At 36.5% G+C, this 24,618-nt stretch overlaps 1 protein-coding gene across 3 annotated transcripts in view; it reads left to right on the plus strand.

Moving 5' to 3' along the window:
• Positions 1–24,618, plus strand: part of LOC115212912 (phosphatidylserine decarboxylase proenzyme, mitochondrial-like) — a 113,372-nt gene that overhangs the window by 58,254 nt on the left and 30,500 nt on the right. Inside the window, exon 1 of one of the 3 annotated variants that reach the window (XM_029781730.2) lies at positions 1,453–4,633. The exons of the other annotated variants lie outside the window; for them this stretch is intronic. Coding sequence (XP_029637590.1) covers positions 3,494–4,633 — 1,140 coding nt within the window. The 5' untranslated portion in view covers positions 1,453–3,493. Of the gene's footprint in view, positions 1–1,452; positions 4,634–24,618 lie in introns of those variants that run through there. 3 annotated transcript variants of the gene reach the window in all.

Genomic DNA, 24,618 nt, shown 5'->3' on the forward strand with positions numbered 1-24,618 from the left:
GACCAGGGATCCTGGCTGGTTCAATTCGATTTCGATTTCGCTTGCCCCAACATGTCTTCACAAGCAAAGGGGGTTGGCATGGGTGCCTGTCGTACGGTCGCATTGGAGTATTTTACGTGCCACGGCCACGAGTCGGATAGTGCTTTTTACGTACCACCAGGCCAGGGATCCTGGCTGGTTCAATTCGGTTTCGATTTCGATTTCGATTTCGCTTGCCCCAACATGTCTTCGCAAGCATGGGGGGTTGGCATGGGTGTCTGTCGTCGGATGAGGTTCTATATCGACTTCGCTTGCCTCAACCGGTCTTTGTGTCCAAGGGAGGAAAGGCATTCATAAGTGGGCTGGGCTCACTTGTCCTGCCTGGTCTTCTCACGTACAGAATATTTCCAAAGGTCTCGGTCTCTGGTCATTTCCTCAGTGAGGCCTAAAGTTCGAAGGTCGTGCTTCACCACCTCGTCCCAGGTTTTCCTGGGTCTACCTCTTCCACGGGTTCCCTCAACTGCTAGGGATTGGCACTTTCTCACACACCTATCTTCATCCATTCTCGCCACATGACCATACCAGCGCAATCGTCTCTCTTGATAATATACATATATGTGTGTGTTTGTGTGTCTGTATTTGTACCCCCAGTATCGCTTGACAACTGATGCTGGTGTGTTTACGTCTCTGAAACTTAGTGGTTCAGCAAAAGAGACCAATAGAATAAGTACTAGGCTTACAAAGAATAAGTCCTGGGGTGGATTTGCTCGACTAAAGGCAATGCTCCAGCATAGCCACAGTCAAATGACTGAAACAAGTAAATAAGTAAAGAGTATATATATATATATATATATATGTATGTATGTATTGTACTAAATACATATATATAGTCAGTGTAGTTATGTTAAGAAAGTCATTTTGCAACCATCTGGTTCTAGGTTCGTTCCCACTGTACAGCCCAACAGGCAAACATCTTCTGTAGTCATAGATTGACTAATACTTTGTGGGAGGAAGTTGATGTCAAGGAAACTATGGAAGCCCATCGTATATAGGTCTGTTTTACCCCTTTATGGTTTCTAGAATTAGCAGTTTGACAGAAACCAACATGCAGTCTAATAACTGAAACTAATAAAATAATTGTGTACGTGGTGTATTGATATAAAGTATACAAGTATGTAATGTGTGCGTGGGTATGTCGCATGCGCGCGCGCAATGTGGTTCAGAACTATCTTATGTCTGGTTTTGAAGATCCTGTTAAATTTCCACTTTACTGGAGTGTCCGACTTGTAGTAGTCAGCTGAGATGTTGCTAACTTGCTCATCGATCCACATACATCTATGCTCTTCACCCCTTTGCCATGAAATAGTATCATCCATATGGTGTGATCACCCTCTCACTATCAGTCACATACACTCATGCACTAATCTCTCTTTCTCTTTCACCGTTCTCTCTCTCTATCTCTCTGTATCTGTCTCATATTCACGTTCTTTCTGTTTCTTATAGTGCCTGTCTCTCTCTATCTGTCTCTTTCCTTCATTGCGTTTATCAGTTTTCACTCGGCACACGGTCGCTTTCGACACGCCGAGCGTTTTCTGATTCCTTGATTTACAAACGGTGACTTGTATATTTGTACATACATGTGTATATATATATATATATATATTTCTATCATAATACCAAGAAGACAGAAAGAAAACAAGTTGGACATTCATACATTTTAAAGCAATCCTAACGGGAAAGAAAAAAAAAACTAACGAAACATTTAATTTTGCTCCGGAATTTGGATATATATGTACTGTATAAATATAAATACATATATCCTTAGAGGAATTACCGATTTTCTTCATCTCTAAACCATTTGGACACTGTCTACTTTCTTTTACATTCTTGTTGTTGTAAACACTTCTGATAATTTATGTATAATTTTGGACCTGGTATGTTTAATTAAACATATCTCAGAAATTAATACTTTTAAGAACAGAAGACAACAACAGAAATACAAGATCGCTTTACTGTGTGATTATTATATGAAGTTTTGCTTTGGTCATAATTTTTTTGGCAGAAGATCGGATTTGTGCCGAGTTGGAGGAAGACACAACATATCAGCTTCTACATACTTACGCTTTAAAAAAGACTTTTTGAGGAATTCATTCATTTGAAAATTTTCCTCTCACTATTTCATCGGAATTATTTACCCGTCGTTTTCTGTTTTTTAAACTTTATTTTGTTAAATTGTCAAAAGAACTAGGATTTTTCATATTGTGCGTGTGTGTTGCTGCTGTTTTGTTTCGCGACTTCTCTACAATTTAATGTATAGTTTTGATCCATCGACGAAAATAATACACGAACATATTTTTTAAGAATATTAACATTTTCTTTTCCTCACATCTCGAGCAATTTACAGACATACACTCATCTGTGATGTTATATCATATTTTAAGATCTCTTTCACGGAAAGACCCTATCTTGTATTAATATTCAGTCAAGCAGAATATCGCTCCTTTCTGATATTTTTATTGATTATTGTTGTTATTTGTGTTTGAATAAGAAAACATTTATTTCCCTCTAAGTGGTGGACAATCCCCCGCCGGCTATCCAATAACATCATTGCCACCCACACTATCACTGTCTGTCGTCATCATCTTCGTCTATAACAACATCTTCGTTACCGAAATACATTAGTAGTAGCAGACACAATCATTTCATTCATTCATTCATTGCCACTTCTACTAGTAGGATTGGTTTTGGTTGGCTGCTATTACCGTTAGTAGTAATAGAACTGATACAACCAATTACTACTGTAGTAGTATTATTCGTGTCTTTTATATTCTCCTTCCAATGAACCCGTTCACCCTGTGTCCTTGGACTCAAAATTCCAGGTGGGGTTCAATGTTATATTAACTTTTGCCGACATAGACCATCGCCAGTTACCTTGGATTCCGGTCATACATCAATATCTGTTCTATGCTATTTCGTTCCACCATTTTCGTTCCACTGTCTTTAGAAATCCATTCTATTCTTGCATTTCTATTTATAGACATTTATTACCTTTAGCTCTCTCTCTCCCCCTCATTTAAAATTCTTGGTCAACAACATTTTATCCGTCGCACGACAACCAGCTTTCTCATTTCCTCCATCATGTAAAATTTAACTTTCACATTACATTGACACTATAATTTAAAATAACTTATCCTTCCGTAACGTTAGAATTCGTTTTAACATTTGCCACTGCCATTATTTATGTACTTTAATATATTAATTTATATTCCTTATTCAATGAAATGTCATCGTAGATCATAATTTCAAAGCACCCCAAAACTAGTTTACATTAATGTCTAGATGACCTTCTCCGACACTCCATTTATACGTACATTTTTATTATTTGTCACCTTATAAAATTATATTTTTATGGCACCTTGTCGCTTTTTAGTGTTGTCTAGTAGTCGTAGTCACCATCTAATTTCGTGTCATTTGAAATGCATTCCGTCCACCTTCCTATTGATTAGGTTGGATAATGTTAACTGCTGTTCTGGTGCTAGTCTGTGAATCTTGGAATCATGCTGTTTTTGTGTACACAACACTTGCCTTAGTTTTGTTAATTAGCCGCTATGGCACTGTTCTCACTCGTCTGATACTCTTTCAAACCTGGTGGAACAACAAGAATATTATCAACGCACACTCCTCCTCCGTTGGCAAAACACATTTAAAGGTACCTGGCTCAACTTACAACAAGTGGACCACATCATCTGCTCAAACAGAATCATCAACTGAAACCTTATCCTCTGAGACTGATCAAAGAGAGGTTAAAACAGAATTAGCAAATAAATATTTATCAAATTGCTTTAAAAAGTTGGGACTAAGAAAAGAATTTTACAAGACAAAAATGTTACTGGAAAATATCCTTATTCAAGATTCTATGCTGTTTGGCAAAATCTTTTCTAAAGATAAACCAGAACTAGATGAGCCATCTGCAGAAATGGTAGCTAATCTACCATCTATAATTATTGATCATGACAATGATCTCTTTTTTGAACATTTATCAGCATTTACTCAAATGGTGAACAAAGAAACTGATTGGTTTCAGCATCATTCTAGTGAACCACAACTATCCTGCTCCTCTTCTTCCTCCTCCTCTTTATCATCTCAGTGGCTAGGGGCACTTAATGGTGATGACTCCTTTTATGAGAGGCTTCCAGCTTCACTACCATCTACACCTTTACGCCAGCGCTTGGCTAATTCCCTAGATTCAGTTGGAAACTCTGTCTTCTCTTCATCATCTTCACCCCTTACAAGCTGCAGTGAAGAGGACATTAAAATTCTACAACAGCAATATATAGCTGCTTGTCTGGAAAAAAAATTGAAAGATCTCCATAAACAGTCGAAAGAGAACTCTGAGTATCAGCTTGGAGACCGTAACAACAATGGCAGTGTTGTTAGCTCTAACAATTTCTGCACCAAACCAGAACAACCCTCAAGTGATAGTAATAACTCCTTGTGTAACCATTCCTCATGTCAGAAGCACAGGAAGTGCTGCTGTCCAAATGCCAATTATTCAACTTCACAAGAACTTCAATCACCCCATCACAATTCTCCACCAAAAAAAATGAAGATCAATAAAAAACTTAGGAACCCTTTAAAGAAAATTAACAAAACGGTATGTTGATTATTTTTGTAAATAATGAGAGAAAAAATTTCATTTTTAGTTATCAAAATTTTGTCTATTCTGATTTAATTTAACCTTTTTGATACTAATCTACCTGAGACTGCCCTGATAGTTCAAATTTCATTTTAGTTTGTGTTCTAAATGCTAGCTTAATACTGATAAAGTGATTTTACTAAATTCTTCATTATTTGCAAAATTTATTGAAATAAAGGCAGTATATTTCAATAGAATACTGTAACAAAAGGGTTAAATTTTGACTCAAAACTTATTCACTATTTATATATGTTTGGACAATCGCATTGCAATTTAACAATTCTGTTTATATTGGTTTTTGTTTCATTTATCCCTTCATTTTATAGTTCCGTTATAATTAAGTTCCTTATGTTTTTATGACATATATTCAAAGCTGATGACATACACCTGTTACTTCTCAGTTTCTTGCAATGTATGATCCATTTATCTTCAGATCAGCCATAACAAGAATCTGAGTAGTGACCAAGTGGATTATCAGCTTTGAATAAATCCAGTGAATAAGCAAACTATTACTCCATGTATTTTGTACTTTTTCCCCCGTTTGCACATCCATATATATATATATATATATATATATATAGGCATAAGAAGGGCATCCAGCCTTAGAAACCATGCCATATCAGACTGGAACCTGGTGCACCCTCTGGCTTACCAGTTCCAGTCAAATCATCTAACCCATGCCAGCATAGAAAGTGAATGTTAAATGATGATGATGATATATATATACATACACACACACACATGATGAGTATATAGGAATAGATTATCCAGGCAGATACCATAATATAACTCTCAGGTATAGTCTAGGTTATGGCTAACCGCATCAAGTAGTAAGAAACACCAAGGATTGCTTAAGGTGAACAATCCAACTGTAATTCTTCCGATAGGTAAATTCGATATTGCTTCATGGGATTATGAATATGTGTGTGTGTGTGTTTCGAAATATATATATGTATCATTATCATCATCATCATCATCATAGTTTAATGTCCACTTTCCATGCTAGCATGGGTTGGAGATTTGACTGAGGACTGGCGAACCAGATGGCTGCACCAGGCTCCAATCTTGATCTGGCAGAGTTTCTACAGTTGGATGCCCTTTCTAATGCCAGCTACTCCTAGAGTATAATGGGTGCTTTTACGTGCCACTGGCACGAGGGCCAGTTAGGCAGTACTGGCAATGGCCATACTCAAATGGTGTATTTTACATGCCGCCTGCACAGGAGCCAGTCCGATGGCACTGGCAACGACCGCTGATGCATATATGTAGATATATAACGTTCTGTTTCTCTGTACTGTACTATAACAGAAGGGATAAATTTGTTTTCCTCTAGCAGGACATCTGTAGGTTGGTTGAAGCAACATAATGATCTTCAGATATAATAAAAATAACATTTATACAATAGTAGAAACTGACCTATTTCCAGTCTTCCTTTGTGCAGCATATCAGCTCCTTTTGAGCTGCCACTTCCCACAGATAACAATAAAAGATCTTTGAGAGCATCTTACACATCTTGGCACACTAGGTGAACTTACCTTCATTGTTTGATTAATATAGTCTAAGCTGTGGCTGTTTTTTGTTGGGGATTTTTAGCCCAAATTTCTCCCTAAAATACCATCTGTATTTTAACTCTTTAACTGTGAAATTAGATTTCATGTTTATTCCTGTAATAATGTTAAAAATCTACCAAAAAATATATTGTTATTTTCTGCAAGTCACGTTGCCTCAATAAACTTGACACGTCTCAACAAATAATAGTTTCAAACATAGTATTCCTCAACAAAAGATAGAGTGGTTTATTAAAAATGCTCTCCACACTCAGTTCACAGTTACAATATGGAAGCTCCCTAGTAAGCTCTTACGGCAATCTGTTTCTAGTGTTATGTATCTTGATGGAGATAGCTGTGATACTGGAGACTATTCTATATGGAACCAGCTTGGTCTATTTTTACAAGCTTTCCAGTATACATAAATTCTACAGCAATCCCATAGGTTATCTGTGGCAGTGGTGAATTTATAATAATGAAGGAATCAATATCTGAATTGTAACAGCTGAAAGGTTCACAGCCTGGAGTATGTTTTTAACCCTTTAGTGTTCTGATTATTCTATCAAAGATAATACTTATTGATTCACATTGATTTGAATTAATCATGCATTATCTCATATCGTCAAGAGCTTGATGGTGTAATTACTTAATGTAGATTAACATTGTAGGGTAGGTGTGAGAGCCTGGATCTGGTCAGTTTGAACATAAAACAGATTAAATATTTTGGCCGGATATGGTCGGTTTAAATACTAAAGGGTTAAAATATTAGATGACAATCCCAACAAAGATAGTGTTTTGTATTTTTAAAAAAGAATTGTATTGGGATATTTATTTAATAGTGACGAAATTATACTCTCACAGCTTTAGTAATGTCAAAAGCTTCTAACTGGTGGTGGTTAAATTTTGAATAATAATAATCCTTTCTACTATAGGCACAAGACCTGAAATTTTGAGGGAGGGGACTAGCTGATTACTTTGACTCCAGTGGTGCTTAACTTATCGACTCCCAAAACGCGAAAGGCTTGGAACAGGCAAAATACCACTATGCACTTCATCCAGCATGCTAAGAATTCTGCCATCTTGCCACCTTAATTATAATAATAATAGATCTTCCCTTTTGTCAACTTATATTGGGTATCATAACATGCACCAACCATCCTACTAATTATTTAATTTATTACTTTCAAAACCAAACAAAAAAAAGCTTGTTGGGATTGATCCCTCCATGGCGTTGGCATCATGCAAGTCATTTCTGTTGTTGTAATTGTACAACAGTAACAACTTTTGTTCACTTTCAAATTGTATTTATAACCTGATCATTTTCCACCTACAGTAATTCTTTATTTAAACACCTGCTTCATACGGTGATGTATCGATTTAAGTGGATGTATATTGTAGTATGTTATTAAAAATGTATGTGAGTATTTAGGACAATAATACTCTAGACACTTATAACCACTTTGTAGTATGTAGTTTGAAGAGTTTTCATAAGTCCACTTAAGTCAATATTTAATTAAACCCTCTTGGCATATGATAACTTCATAGAAGTAACCAGCATCACAAATTCTTATTAGAATGGATTTATAGCAGCAATTAGACAGACATATAAGCAAAATATTGGTCACTACTTTCCATAAGGAAAATAAAACTGGTACATATTGTCTTTGAGACAGTTTGTCTTATTAATATGTCCATCCTTCTTAAAACTAGGGTGCAAATTGAAGATATGGATACTATTCCTTGTCCATCTGACCCTGTAGAGGCTCTCTAGTTGGCTCACTGATAGTCTAGATCAAGCACGGGTAACCTTTTTTGTGAAGAGTTGCATGTGACCTGGTTCATCATCAGGCAGGCCTCACTTTTAAAATAGTTCAAGGTAATTTTTCATTAGATGTGCCATTCAGAAAGTCCCACAGGCTACAATTTCCCCATGGTTGATCTAGATATGGTCCTAGATTTTGTCCTTCCATTGATTCCAAATTATCATAGTGTCATCTTTATATGGTGAAAGCATGTGGCTAAGTGGTTAGGGTGTTGCACTCATGATTGTAAGATTGTGGTTTCTATTCCTGGACCGGTTGATGTAGTATGTTCTTGAGCACAACACTTCATTTCACATTGCTCCAGTCTTCTCAGCTAGCAAAAAAACAAGTAATCCTGTGATAGACAAGCATTCCTCTAAATGGGGAATATATACACCACAGAAACCAGGAAAGAGCCTTCATGGACCTATGTCATGGGAAAGACCTTCGATCCATCTTTACTTGATAAAGTTATGTTAATCTCTGCTTTGTGACTACAAGCATTATTTGATACAGAGCATTGATTATTTGAATTACTTTACATTGCAGAGCATAGCAGTAAGGATGCTCTTTTTAGACTAATGCTCATTTGTTTTGCTGGTGAGCATTCTCTGTTTTGTGGATAAGGATTAATTCAAATAAAGCAGAGAGATTAGTAATAGGCAATTTATTTAAATACACACTGATTCACTTGCATTGACTATATGGTAGCAAGGTGTGTTCAGACTTATCTTAAAAGAATAAATATGATATTATTGAACTATTGTTACTATTGTACCAGTTTCTTCCCATTAGTTTTAGGTTTGGTCCCATTGCATAGCACTTTGGGTAAATGTCTGACCAGAGTTTTGTGAGTGGATTTAAACTGAAACTAAAAGAAGCTTTTAAACATTCGAGCGAGGTTGTTGCCAGTGCCGCTGGACTGGCTCCTGTGCAGGTGGCACATAAAAAGCACTATTTGAGTGTGGCCGTTGCCAGTATCGCCTCACTGACCGAGTTATGCAAAAAGAAACATCTCAATTTACTCTTAGATCACTCTCACTTCTCTATCACCTATTTAAAAATACTGCTTCATAAAATATATCATTGAAATATAGAGTGAGACACAGTCCTCCAAACTAAGAGAGTAGTAACATCAAATAAGAACTTACTTGAACTCTGACAACCTACTCAACCCATGCCGACTTGGAAAGTAGATGTTAAAATGTTGATGATGATTACCATCATCATCATCTGCATTACTACACAACCACAAACTGCACTTAACTACTAACCATTTCTCATTGTTCTGTAACCTTACAAAATGTTTCCTTTCTTCCCTAGAGCTCCTACGTTGATCAGAAACTCTCTTCCTGATCATGATTCCTTAATGACCATTAAGCTTGTTGTAATTCAAATTGATCATTAACTACACTCATCTCATCCAATTTTTTTTCCTACTTCTTCTGTCTAGGATGGTCTATATACATCATGGGTGGTATTATTACTCTTATCTGAACTAAGTAATTAAAAAAAAAATGTCATTTTAAATAATTCAGATAAATATATTGGCAGGCATGCTAAGATTGAAGAGTAGATATAAACGCATTTTTAAGCAGAATGATGTGTGTGTGTGTACAAACAATTCACATTGTTATCTTCTTTTCTTGTCATCATTTCTCCATTTTTTCCCTGCTTGCACAGATTATATGGGTCTTCCCCAGTACAGCCTCTTGCCAGTTGTTACACGATTTGATCTTACCTCCTTCTTGAGGGTCAGTATCCTAAGATCAGCATTTACTGCTTCTTCCCATGTCTTCTTCAGTCTTCCAATTCTGCAAGATGCTTCCACTTGGAACCAGCTCTCCTCTTCCATTTGCATCACATGTAGGTAACAGGAAATGTGAATTCTAAGGAACCTGCTAGGCATCTGAAGGAAATCATACTGCAAACTACTTTTGTGCATTTATTGAATACAAGGTCCTTATTCTCTGTCAGCTTTCCTGTGATACCTCTGCACTGCTATGCACCCATAGTTTGTATTGGTTACACTGTAGGTATGTAATTCCCACCCACCGCTTTTCTGCATGTTGAGCATGGCCATTTCCCAGATGGCTGTAGAGTTTTGTCTTCTTATTAACTAAAACTTATATTTGCAAGGTTTACTTTGAGGCTTCTTGATTCTAAGCTTTACTTTAATATCTAGAATTTCTTTTCTAATTCAACAGATTTGGTTATAAGAATTAATTCATTGGCATATGGAAGTTTCCATAGGCAGCCAGTTTTAAATCTTTCTATTACTGTCTGAAAAACTATAATAAACCAAATGGGACTGAGACTATTAAGGAATTACAACCGTGTTTCATGGTCTGCTACCACAACAGCTCCTTTATAGGATCCAGTTAGCTCAAGACATCATCAGGAGGAACCACATCTAGTTTCGGCCCCTACTCCTCAACCGTTTTGACGTGCCCCCCCCCTTTCGGAAGTGTCTTCAACTCTGGTGTTGAGTGCATGTCTTCTTTCTTCTGTTCCTTGGCCTCTTCGATGTATCGTCAGCGAGTTTCTGACTTGTCAAATTTTTCCCTTTAAATACCCACTGCTAGGCTCCAGCAGGCAGCCCCAGCAGTTGTCACATGACACTGTCTCACCTTAATTGACTAGTGAAGGCGCATTGAATTCATTGCTAACTCTTACTTTGCTACCAGCATCTTTGTAATTCCTTTTAATTTTCTTTTCTTTTTGCATTAGTGAAGACAAGTGCTCTGCTACAATTCTATACACTTTTCACTTTTCTCTAATAGTGTCTTGGTCTGCACTGGCACACTGTTTTGCAATCTGCAACATCTCTCAACCTCTTATCACAGAACATTGGCAAACTTCTTATTTTCAGCATCTCTTTTTGCTAAGTATATATGACATCTTACTTCTCTTCTGGTTGCTTGATATTGTTTCTGACTCTCCCATTTTCTTCCAATCTTTCCATTCCTACCTCTTAGCTTTTATGGCTCTGTACACACTTCCATTCCACCACCATGGCTCCTTTTCCTTGTAATACATACCAACTAGCATTTCTTTAAATCTATGTCTGGTCGAGAAGTTGTTTTTTTTAGCTTCCCTGCTTTCCTTCTTGTTGCCTTGTCTCCGATTCCACACACACGATTTTTGAATGAGTTACTTTAAAAGTAACCATGCATTAACATTATGTAATATTATAGTTAAATATCAATTTCTAATGTAAGCGTAGTTCTAATATATTCAGTATGGATTGAAAGGCACAAATCCATGTTATAAATGGATACCCAAACCAAATTCTATAAGTAACATTCCATTGGGTCTAGTTTCATTTTACTCTTGAGTTAAAAAAAACAACAAAAAAAACAAAACAAAACAAAACAAAAATGGATGGAAAAATGTGATAAGCACATTTTCAATTGTGTAGAGTTTCTTTTTTGCTAAAGTGAAAGTGAAGATCTACATCATTCTTCATAATGCGTTTATTTTTTTTTTTCACTTTTTATTTATTCTAACCCCTTTTAAGCTAAAATTGAGCTTGCTTGTTCTTTCCATGAACTCACAAATTTGTGTTTTATCACCTTTAAGTGATTTACTGTTTCTCACTGAAGCTCTCTTTACTTCTTGCTCATGAATATAGTCTTTCGTTGTTTCTGCATTTGTTACAATTTTTACATTTCTCCTTTAATCATTCTTCTCCTCCTCTGCCCGCCCCCCCACCCATTCTCTCTCTCCCTCTCTCTGACTGTTTCTCTAATGCTATTGTAAAATTTGATTCTCTCTCTCTTCTATTCTTTATTTGCTCAAGATTATTGGTTTGAAAGCATGATGTCCCATCTTGTAACAAACCACTCTATTTTCACGGAGAACCAATATCCATGTTTACACACCACACACCAAGACATGACGTGACCTGTTCTCTGGCTTTCTTTCTCTTTCTCTTCCTATATGTTTTCTGTTAGTCATTCTCTTCCTCTCTCTCCTCCTTCGTTCTCTTTCATGCATTCTATCTTTACTCTGTCTCTCCTCTCACTCTTATCCTGTCTTGAGAGATTACTCACACTTGTTATAACTCTTTCTTGCACTGATATCTAGCACTCTCTACTAGCTTAAAAGCTGTTCAATAGAGTGACTTTTAAGCAACTAACCCTGAATGGGAAGATCTGCAAACAGATCTCAGACTTGTTTTGGAGAACTTGTTGCAATTGCTTCCTCCAGAGTCATATCCCAATGATCATATTCGTTGCTAAAAATCATGTAAAAAAATTCACTGAAAACAATCGCAGTAATGAAAACATATGAATCCGAAATTTCAGGATTGCAGGTCTGGATTCGGCCCAGAATGTTTTTGATTTACTCATGGAGTCAGCCTGATTCCAAAATCGTATGGTATGTTGGGCAACGGCCACTTGGGGTGAAGTTGAAAAAGTGTGACACACTAACATTTATTATATTAGATGTGTGCCTCACCACTGCTTGACAACTGGTGCTAGTGTGTTTACTTTCCCATTACTTAGCAGTTTGGCAAAAAGAGACCTACAGAATAAGTACCAGGCTTAAAAAAAAATAATAATTACTGGGTTTGATTCATTTGACTAAAAATTCTTCAGCATGGCCACAGCCAAATGTCTGAAACAAACAGATAAAAGATCTCTTTCTCTCATGAGTCTGTAGCCTATGCTGAATAATGGTCCTTGAGAAAGTTAGTGAATGTTCATTTTATTACTATTATACTAGTTCTCTTATTTCATAGTAGTAGTGGTGGTGATGGTGTTAACAATGGTGGTTTTAGTTGTTGATGTTTGTAGTGATTAGTGGTAGTTGGTGGGAAGTAAGAGTACCATTGACTTTGTGTGTGCATAATGGAATTGATTTGACAAAGAAATTATATACACACAGACACACGCACACACACATATATATAAAGTGTGTATGTATCAGAATTATTGAAATGAAGGAAAATAGTATGATGTGGGAGTGGCACGAAGTGTGCGAGAATGTTGTGTATGTATATATATAGATATGGGACTACTGATATGTATGTATGATGCATTCCTCAGTCAAGAACATGAAACTGAAAGCTGATTGGCTGAGAAGAATGAGGAGAACTGCAATCAGCTGATCGTCAAGGACGTGCTAGCAACTGTTGTAATACTGATGGGACATGTTAAAATGAAACTGTAAATAGTGAAGCTATATATCAGTGTATACAATTCTAGGACACTACTTTTATAGGATTTTTAGTTGAAAATATCGGTATTTATTTCAGCCTCTAACTAATTTTATCGATCTCTGTCTGTCAAACAACTAAGTTAACTTTTGATGTAACTTGATATGATAGTGACAGAGGGCAAATTGATAAATTATTTAATTGATTGACTATTGTATAGATTTATACTCTTTACTCTCTTTTACTCTTTTACTTGTTTCAGTCATTTGACTCTGGCCATGCTGGAGCACCGCCTTTAGTCAAGCAAATCAACCCCAGGACTTATTCTTTGTAAGCCTAGTATTTATTCTATCGGTCACTTTTGCCAAACCACTAAGTTACGGGGGTGTAAACACGCCAGCATCAGTTGTCAAGCGATGTTGGGGAGAAAAACACAGACACACAAATGTTTACACACACATACATATATATATATACATATATGCAACTGGCTTCTTTCAGTTTCCGTCTACCAAATCCACTCACAAGGCTTTGGTCAGCCTGAGGCTATAGTAGAAGACACTTGCCCAAGGTGCCACACAGTGAGAATGAACCCGGAACCATGTGGTTGGTAAGCAAGCTACTTACCACACAGCCACTCCTGCACCTTATATAAATTTTATATGCACAAACCAATGAGTATAGTAATGAAATAGTTCCTCTTGTTGTTCAAAAAGATTATAACCTTGAGAAAGTTATATAATAGCATTGACTTCAGATTTTAAAAAATCTGACTGCAATATGTGTGTGTGTCTAGGCACATGACTTAATAGTTAGGGTGTTGCACTAATGATCATAAGACTGCCTGGTCCAGTGTGTTCTTGTGCAAAACATTTCATTTTATGTTGCACCAGTCCACCCAGCTGGCAAAAATGAGCAATTCTGTGATGTACTGGTCTCCCTTCCAAGCGTGTAATATATATGTTACAGAATCTGGGAGACTGGTCTTATGAACCTATGACTCAAAAAGAACCTTTTGATTCTTTTTTTTTTTTATATATAAGACGCATACCCATCATTCAAAGTGAGTATGATCTGGCAGCTTATACCGTGGTTTCACTAATTGTTTTAGGTACCTATGTGATCACATGCAGGCATAAACACTTTCTTGATCTTCCTGCACTTGACTAATTGGATCATTGAGGATGTGATAACTAGAGGGAGAGAAGGCTGCCTCAGCAATTGGCTGATGATCATTTTCAGTTGAATTGACTGGACCCACATGAAATGAAGTGTCTTGTTTAAGGTCGCAATACACTGAATTGAAGCTTTGATCTTATGATTCTGAACCAATCACCCCTAACTACTTGGCTTCTACTTAGACTCCTTCTACCAAATTCTACTCCACAATACTTTGTAAGTGAAATTTGGTAAATGAGGTTCAGTAGTAGATATTTGTCCAAAGTGCCATCTTTTGTATTTATATTCTTTCAAAATTTCTTGAGTTTATTTTTGATTTTTTTGTTTGTTTTTAAGATACTTTAAAAATATGCTTTAACTTTTTTTTTTATTTTTCTGTTTTGTACATATTAGAACTACATTAAAAAAAATTTCTGTTCACAGTACAAAAAGAAATAATCATTGACCTCACTGGCTTAAAAATAGACACAAACACAGCTAGTAGCTGTTTAATAAAACATAATTGATTATATTAAATAAGTTAATAAAGAGAACATCTGCAACAAAGCATTCTAGGTTAGATGAGTGAGGATTAGCTGTCAGTAGATAACAACTTTCACTGCCTTTATATCATCATCATCATCATTTAACTTCCATGTTCCATTCTGGCAAGGGTCAGATTGCTCGACAGAATCCAGTGTCCAACAACTGCATCATGCTCCAGTGTCTGCTTTGGCCTGGTTTCTACAGCTGGATGTCTTTCCTAATGCCATCCATTTTACATCATGGGCTGGGTGCTGCTTTTTTTTTTATGCCATCTGCACATTGTCGAGACTACTATGCAGTTTACTGGATTATAAGCACTGGGGGGGGGGAGTCAGTTTCATCCTGGGGAACAAGAGGATTACTATGAAGAGGGGGAGTGCAGAGCAGGTTCTTGTAGAAGGGTATTTATGACTACACACATCTAGTAGGGGAAAGCGAGGAGATGTGAATATTTTGTATAGACTTTGCTGTATATAACAACCGGCACAGCCAAGTGGTTAAGGAGCTTGCTTTGCAGTCATATGGTTTTGGGTTCTTCTATTATAGCCCCAGGCCAGCCAATGTATTGTAAGCAAATTTGGTTGATAGAAGCTATGTGGAAGTCTGCTTTATGTGTGTATGTGTGTGTGTGTGTGTCCGTCCTTCCACTACTTGACAGTGTCTGTTTGTTTATGACCCTGTGACTTAGCAGTTCAGCAAAAGAAATTAGTACCAATTTGTTCAACTAAACTAAAGTGATGCCCCAGTATGGCTGCAATCCAATGACTGAAACAAGTAACAGATAAAAGATATAACTGGTTAAAACTAAAGCTGTTAATCTAACATAGTGGAAGCACTTGGCTGAGTGGTTGGGGGTGTTCAGCTCATGACCATAAAGATGTGGGTTCAATTCCTGGACCAGATGTCGCATTGTGTTCTTAAGCAAAGCACTTCATTTCATGCTGTTCCAGCCCATTCAGTTGCAAATAAGTTCTAGCTGAATGCTAATACAGTTCTCTCTCTCTCTCTCTCTCTTTCCTACTATCACATTCTGAATGTTCCAATGCCTCAAGGGTGGGAGGAAACCGAGAGAATGACTCTCTGCCCACAATTGTGTAGGCTTGTAAAGCTGTTAGCAAAAGTATGATACATTCTATTCAGGCCTACTTGCTTGTGAGTGACAGCTGTGTAATCTAACATGGTTAATGAATGGTATTACTACTAATGGTTCTCATCAGGTATCAGATTCTTTACAAAGTTGTACCATAGAACATCATTGATTTGCTTTATTTGTTTATATATTCATTTTGTTGTTGTTGTTGCAGACAAGGTTTTCTATTATAAACAAATTTGTTGTTGGATTCTTGTTAGATTGTTGTACATTATCGGAAGCCAATGGCATTAGGGTGATAAATACAGTATCATTTCCGGCATTTTTGTAATCAACTAACTTGTTTAAGGCTAATTAATGTTGTTGTTCTTTCATTTCAAAAGTGTTCTATGGTTTCAATGCATCAACAGCAACGGAATTGTCTTAACATCTGCTTTTCTATGCTCATACAATATGTCAAGTCGGGAATAAAAAGGCGCCTGTTGTACCTATTTTTGTTGTGTTACTTCAGATTAGCTCCAATTGAACAGATCTATGGTCAAGGACGCTCCAACCATGACCATCTTTTTTTGGTCTTTGTCAATGTACCTAGGATCACATGATCCAGTGTGGTACTTTTCTGACGGTGACAGTATGGTGAGATATGAAAGAATTTTGGTTGCTATTTCTGGCAGGTCAAGTGACCATGTAGTGACTCCCCTCCTTGGTTCATGATTGCATTTTGTTCCATGTGAGATTCAATGTTTTCAGCTCTGCTTTTATTCTCTTCAAAAGTCTTGATCTGGCCTGTACAATAGGTACCTTCCACTATTAATTCATCATATTTTCTCCATCCTACCCCCAATAAGATCAGTCTATATACATATGTGCCACAATAAAAAGCACTCTCGTGTCACTACATCAAAGAAACATGTGGGCAGAATTTTGAACATTAAAAAAAACAAAATTAAAAAATCAAATCAAAATCGAAATCGATCAACATCAATGGAATTTGTAGTTGTGGTACCAGTGCTGGTGGCACATAAGAGAACCATCCGAACGTGGCCGTAGCCAGCACCGCATCGACTGGCCTCCGTGCTGGTTGCACGTAACAAACACCATCCGATCGTGGCCATTGCCAGCCTTGCCTGGCCTCCGTGCCAGTGGCACATAAAAGGCACCATCCGAGCATGGCCGTTTGCCAGCCTCGTCTGGCACCTGTGCTGGTGGCACGTAAAAAGCACCCACTACACTCATAGAGTGGTTGGTGTTAGGAAGGGCATCCAGCTGTAGAAACACTGCCAGATCTGACTGGCCTGGTGCAGCCTTCGGGCTTCCCAGACCCCAGTTGAACTGTCCAACCCATGCTAGCATGAAAAGTGGACGTTAAACGATGATGATGATGATTATTTTAAGCTTTTGTTTCAGTCATTAGACTGCAGCCATGCTGGGGCATCATTTGAAGGGGTTTAATTGATCTTATCAATACTGGTACTTAATTTTATTTCAGTAAGTTACAGGATGTAAACAAACCAACTTAGTCATATGGCAAAATACAGAAACAGACAAACACATACCTGAAGGGTTTCCATAAAGTTTCTGTCAGTTGCTGGGGACTGGTTAACCTGGGATTGTAATTGAAGACTCTTGCCTAAGGTGTTATGCAATGGGACTGAACCTGACCTTGCATGGTTGTCAAATGAACTTCTTGACCATGCAGCCATGCTTGCCTGTCTGTCCACATATATATTTTTCTTTCATTAGATAAACACAAGGCATTAAGTTTATAGAGAAAATAAATGTCATTGCTTTTCTTGAGGATTTTAGTCATCTAAAGTAAACTGGTTTTAAACTGGAAATCAAGCTCTCTTATTTACTTTCTCCTCCATGCCCAAATCACTTATTTACTCTCTCTCTCTCTCTCTCTCTCTCTCTCTCTCTCTCTCTCTCTCTCTCTCTCTCTCTCTCTCTCTCATATTTGTTATTGTAAATTGCAAATTCCAATACTGTTGAAGTGTTTATAAGCAGACTAAAATCACTTCAGTAATCTTTTTAGCAATACAAAAAATTACATATAATGATATTTTCTAAATAATTATCATTTGTATTTTATTAATGTAATTTATGTTAATTATCATTTAATTATGCTAATTTCAACTATATATTGATCAATATTATTTTTAAGATCATTAATTAGCCTCCTTGGTGGAGGCCTTCCTATTTGCATAATTTTTCCTCTAACATTGTTTTGATCAAATGAATTAAAGCAGGCGCAAGTTTTTGTTCCAATTTGTTACAAGTCTGAAGCTATTATTAATGTTATTGTTTCTATGTTAATTTTAAACATTTTGTTGTCAGCAAAATGTTTTATGATGATTCTTAGTTCTGATGGCAACTAATTGTGTTGTTGGGACAACATTGGTGATTTACTCTTCATGGAGAAGTACCAGGGAAGATATACTAGGCTTCTCTTACATGGAAATTTCGAGGCTCATAAAAGCTACTGGTGTCGGTGGAAAACTCATAAATTATAGAGAGAATGCTGACAAAGCTTAGAGCTATGTGAGATTCACCTATCATCATCATATCTGTTTACAACTAAGTAGACTGTGAGATTTAAGTGTTTAAGCCATGAAGCTCAACATTGGCGACAGGATGAAAACCATTGACCTTTTGTTTGGTAAGACTAATATCCTATTGACTTGACCTGCTGCAGATTTTTGCAACAAATTAGTTTCATAAAATAACAATGAGAAATATAGCATTTCAAGAATATTTTGTATAATGTAAATAGTAAAACACAATATAGTTTTCTTAAAGAAAAAGCACTTAGTTCCTCTATCCCTATTATATATCTCTTTTATATATTTGCCTTCTACCTTGACCTCACATCACTCTCTTTCCAGATGGGGGAGCCATGTACTCATCTCTTCAGTAAGACACCTGCTCCTGACCCTCTTATTACTTTCTTAACCCTCAACATCATACCAAACTCAGTTGAAGAGTCTTGTATTGCGAGCACTTGGTGATCTCACTAGTACTGGTGCTATGAAAAAAAAAGTACCCCGTACATGCTGTGAAGTGGTTGGCGTTGGGAAGGGCATCCAACCAAAACAGACATTGAAGCTTGGTGCAGTTCTCTGGCTTGTCATTTCATGTTCAACTGTCCAACCTCTATGCTAGCATTGAAAAGGTGATGTTAAATAATGATGATGTTTGTGTGGTTGCATTTTGTCATGGCACCAGCACTAAAAATAAAAGAATTATCATGTACTAAGCAGGACTAAAGGGTCCTCTAGAGACTATGTTGTTTCCATTTGTTTGCCAACCTCTTTACAGAATGTGGGGTACAGAGTGCATTTTATCATGGAACCAACACTATTGAGGTAGCTTTTTTCCTTGTAAAACTAAAAAAGTTTTCACTATTCTGTAGCAAATCTATTTGCTCGAGGTAACGTGACCAAGAAATATGCATTTTATACCCAGCCAACCCATGTAAACATACACATAAGTCCAACTATATAAATGTTATTGAATCAGTATTGCTAGCCTATGTTTCCTCTACATGGGTGGTATGAGTTTTTTTAAACAATTTAACCCTTTAGTGTTCACATTATTCTGCCAAAATTAATCCTTTTTTTATCCACATTGCTTTGAATTAATCATGCATTATCTTGTAGCTTTGAGATTTTGATGAGGTAACTGTTAACTCTTAAAATGATATTGTAGGGTTGATGTGAGAGACCAGATCTGGTCAGTTTGAACATAAAACAGGCAGAGTACTTTTGGCCGGATATGGTCGGTTTAAAAGCTAAACCCATGTCTTTTATACGACATTTAATTTTGCTAGCTGCAGGATCTAAAAACAAAAACCAGAACCTCAAGCTGTTGGGGCAACAGATTGATTTTCTGCTCCACCAACAGAGAAATAAACAATTCAAATTACAACATACGTTTAATAGAATAATTAGTTTACAAGTCGTTTTGATTTGCATTAATTTCCCCCTTTTATTCCTCGTGTTTCTGATTGTATTTCTGATATATATCGATTACAAGACATCAAACCAATTTTGTTTAAGGAATGTATAAATACATAGCATGGAAAATGAATAATAAATGATGATGAAGATGATGTATATATATATATATACACACACACACACACACTCACAGACAGACAGACAGACAGAAAATAGGGAAAATGGATGTTAAGTGATAATGATAATATATACATCATTAATCTGAATAAGCAGGAATCTGTCTCCCGATATGGATCAAACGTGTGACTGTCACCTGATCAGAATAACCAGCTTACCAGTTGTTTTACATTTATTCTTTGTAAATCTTTTAAGACATGGCTGGAGTATATTCTCACTGGAAATTCTTTTATCTGGATTACAATAATTTCACTCGGCAGATCAATGGAAACTAGCTGTGCTGATCATTATTCCATTATATTAAACCTGTGATTCAATCTTTTCGCATGACCAACATGCTTAGGATTGTGAATTCAATCTCAATTATGTTATTATGTGTCTCTGGACTTTTCCACACGTGAATTCTATTATTGATTACAAGACTTTATTTATTTTATTTATTTATTTATTTATTTGAGGGGGTGGTCCTACAGTCTCCTTTCCAATTAAGATTTGCTGTGAAATTATAGTGTGTGCTGCAATCGATATTTGATATGAAGAAAAAATTAAAAAAGACTTTGATTTAAAAAAAAAACAAAAGAAATTCTTGGTAAAAGTGTTTTTATGTGAAAAAGAGAGAGTAATGTCTATGTTAGATTTAATAGAATTCGTTTGATCTTTTACTGGTTTCCTTTATTGGGTTGTGGTCATGCGTGGGTACTGGCTACAAGAATGTAATCAGTTACTGACTGTAGTTCTTTCATTGGTACTTATTATATTTTATGATGCTGAGGAGGATGGAAAAATGCTAAGTTTCAGCTTTAGTGGGATTTGAACTTAGAATGTAAAGGAAACATAACCTGCTACCACAAAGTTGTTTTTTTTTTCTTTTCTGGCTCTCTACCAGTTCTGCCAACCACCATGCTTGTAAGTTCTAATTGGAAGAGAGATTGAAGGTCTACACCAGCAAATAAAATAACTTGAGAAATAAAGAAAGCTTTGTAATTGATAAAGAACTTCACACGTGGAGAAGTCCAAAGACAAAAATGTAATTAACTGAATCTGCAGTGCTAAGTATGTTGGTCACGCAAAAGAGATTGAGTCACGAGTTTGATATTACAAAATAATGATCAGCACAGCCAATTTCCATTGATATGTTGACTGAAATTATTGTAATCCAGATAACGGGAATTTCCAGTAAAAGACAATACACAAGACTGTTTACGGAAAATTTATACAAAGTATCTGTGATAATTTGTATTTTTTAATAAAATTCTATCCCCTATCTGGCATTATTCATCATCGTCATCACTTCTGTGTCCACTTTCCATGCTGGCATGGGTTGGATGAGTCATCATCTGAATAATTTCTTTTTTGGGAACCACTACTCTCATAGACTGGTGTTTGTTTATGTAATTTTAACTTTTCTATACCTTCATGACCTTCATATTATCAACCTCTTTGCAGAGTGTACAGGATGCATTTTCTCACGGCACTAGCACCAAAGAAGTGTCACAGGTCCTCAGTAACTCAAGAGTAAAGAGACTTCATAATTTTCTGCTTTATTCATCTGTTTACCATCCTCTTTACAGTGTCTAAAGAATGCATTTTTTATGGTACCAGTATTAGAGGAGTTGTTAAAATCCTCAGTGATACAAGTTTAAAGAGAACTCGCAACCCTACTCTTCCTCTGCTCATTCACCAATCACTCTATTGTTCACTAATAAACACCTTCAGTAGTGACAATTTCATTTTTCTAATATCACATTTTAGAGGTTTATTTTTCTCAGAAATATTTTCCACAGTAGTTGCAGGCATGGCAGTGTGGTAAGAAGTTTGCTTTCTAACCACATGATTTCAGGTTCAGTTCTAGTGTTTTTCTGATATAGCTCTTGGCTAACCAAAGTCTTGTGTGAGCGTATTTTGCTGTAAGAAGCTCTGTGCATGTGTGTGTGTGTTACTATTTCCTTGCCTTGTCATCATGTGATAGTTGTAAGCAGATGTCACTGACATTCAAGCAGTGTCCTTCATTTCCATTCTTCTGTGAAAATGTGTTTGGATATGAGGAAACCGCACCTACTTGAAAATAGGTGAGGGTTGATTACAGGAAAAGGATCTGTCCATAGAAAATCCACTCGACAAATTCTGTCCAATCCATGCCAGTGTAGAAAAGTGGATGTTAAAACAATTATGATTATAAAATTGATCATGCTAGCTTGGAAGCCAGATGTCAAATGATGATCACAGAGTCATGTTCTTATTTCTTCTTTTTCTTTTCCTCTCCTAACATTATCATATTCCTATATCATCATAAAAATCTACTTCACTTTTAGTGATATATAAAATTACTGGATCATATGTTTCTATAATCTTTTTATGATGTATATATATATTTTGCACATATTGACCCACATTCTCACACTTTACATCTATTCATTATTGTTCCTCCCTTGCTGTTTTACTGACTGCCAATCCAGTGATGCATTAAGGCATGAGCATACTGAGTAGTTACCAGGCAGGGGTGGTGGCCTTAATTATGTATGCATGTATTCCGAGGTTCATATAATACTGCTAAGACAACCCTACACCTACAAACACCTTTTTCCTCTTGATTACCCCTTTTTTCCTAACTTCTCCTTCTTATCTCTTTCCTCCCCTACACATCTTTTAAACTTATTTCTCATGGTTATCATAAAGATCTCTTATCTTCTTTACCCACTTATTCCGGGGAGGTTTGTGGAAGTATAGTTCTCAAGCATTCCTTTCATTGGTGCCTGTCATAAGCAACCATCTTCAATTGATCCAGCCGGGTCTCCAAGTGAGTCCAACAAGCTCATGGATGCTATCCAGCCAGCTTGCTTTTGGTCTACCCCGAGGTCTCCTGCTGGTTGGTTTTGTCTGTAAAACCTGTCCAGCAATTCTTTTCCCGAGACATTCTTACCACATGTCTGTAGTATTGGAGCTGTCATTTCTCAGTTCAGAAAAGTAGTGGCTCTACCTAGAGATTTATTGGAAATATCAGGGATTCTCATCAGCCTATGTCACATAATATCAAACCATACTATCAAACCAGCCTATGTCACATAATATCAAACCATGGAAACTTTAATTGTTATATACTGATATACAGAAATATATGTTGGCTTCAAATTTTGGCACGAGGCCAACAATTTCAGGGGAGGGGTTAAGTTGATTACACTGACCCCAGTGCTCAGCTGGTACTCATTTTATCGACCTCCTTAAAGATAAAAGGCAAAGTTGACCTCAGCAGAATTTGAATACAGAACGTGAAGATGGATGAAATGCCGCTAAGCATTTTGCCTGGCAAGCTAACAATTCTGCCAGCTTGCTGTCTTGATATAAAGTAATATATATTGATATGTATTGAGTCTCACAATGAAATTAAGCTACTCTAATTGAGGTTTGAATTTACCAATTCCACTGCTATTTAAAGATTCATCAAAGTTCACTCTCTTCTTACTCCTAAAGTGAAGTAACAAATGGAAATCTATTTGTTAAAATATAAACGGAACTATGTCAGGCACTGCTTATTTACATTACAATACAAGATTAAAAACCTGGCAATGATTACCGTATCTTGTGGGTCGCTAAGTAACAATGGAATTTTGATCTGCATTCAAAGCTGCTATAAAATCGTTTGTGGACCTAATTTCACATTGAGATTAAATACCCATAGATATGGCTTTATATATCTATTTATTCATAACCTATACTCTGTTGGTACTCTAATTCAGTGGATAATAATAGGAATGTCATGTATTGCTTTATACACTGTGTGTGGTGGGTAGTACTTTTTGAAGGAGTGTTTTGCAGCCAGATGCCTTTATTGCCAAGCCTTTAAGCCATCTTTTACAATGCATAAGGATATAGTGTATTCTAAAAACCAAACCAGGATATACAGATTTTATATACATATATAATAATAATAATAATAATAATAATAATAAATAAATAGTGTGTGTGTGTGTATGCATATATAGGTACAGGATGTCACCAACTGGGTAAACGACATGAAATATGTATATAAATGAGTTAAATATGTTAACAAGAAGAGAAAAAAATATCAAAAACAGGACAACACAGAGAAACGACCCTTCATCAGTTGTCAGCTGTCTATCTACTCATTTTGAGTATTCAATGACAATATGAGTCTTCAAAAGCAGCTGCTCCCATAAATTCTAAAATAAAATTCAGGATTTATGGCAGGTCAAAGTTGGGAACAAAAACAGGACAGCGGAGTCATACAAGGAAACAAAAACAAACATGGAGGGTCGTTAGACCAGAACGAGAGGAAAATAGTGAATGCTGGGAGAAATGTTTTCTTTGAAAAGAGAAAAGATAGAAGAGAGAGAAAAAAAAGACGCCCAGCCCTTTGAATGTCCATGCAGGAAAAGAAAGGTCACATGAGGAAAGGGAAGATGGACAATGGTCACATGTGAGCAACAAGAGAGAGAAAAAGAGAAAGCGGTGGGGGCGGGGGAGACAGACAGATAGAAAACA

Source organism: Octopus sinensis, linkage group LG6, assembly GCF_006345805.1.
Source record: "Octopus sinensis linkage group LG6, ASM634580v1, whole genome shotgun sequence".
In the NCBI taxonomy this organism is placed as follows: domain Eukaryota; kingdom Metazoa; phylum Mollusca; class Cephalopoda; order Octopoda; family Octopodidae; genus Octopus; species Octopus sinensis.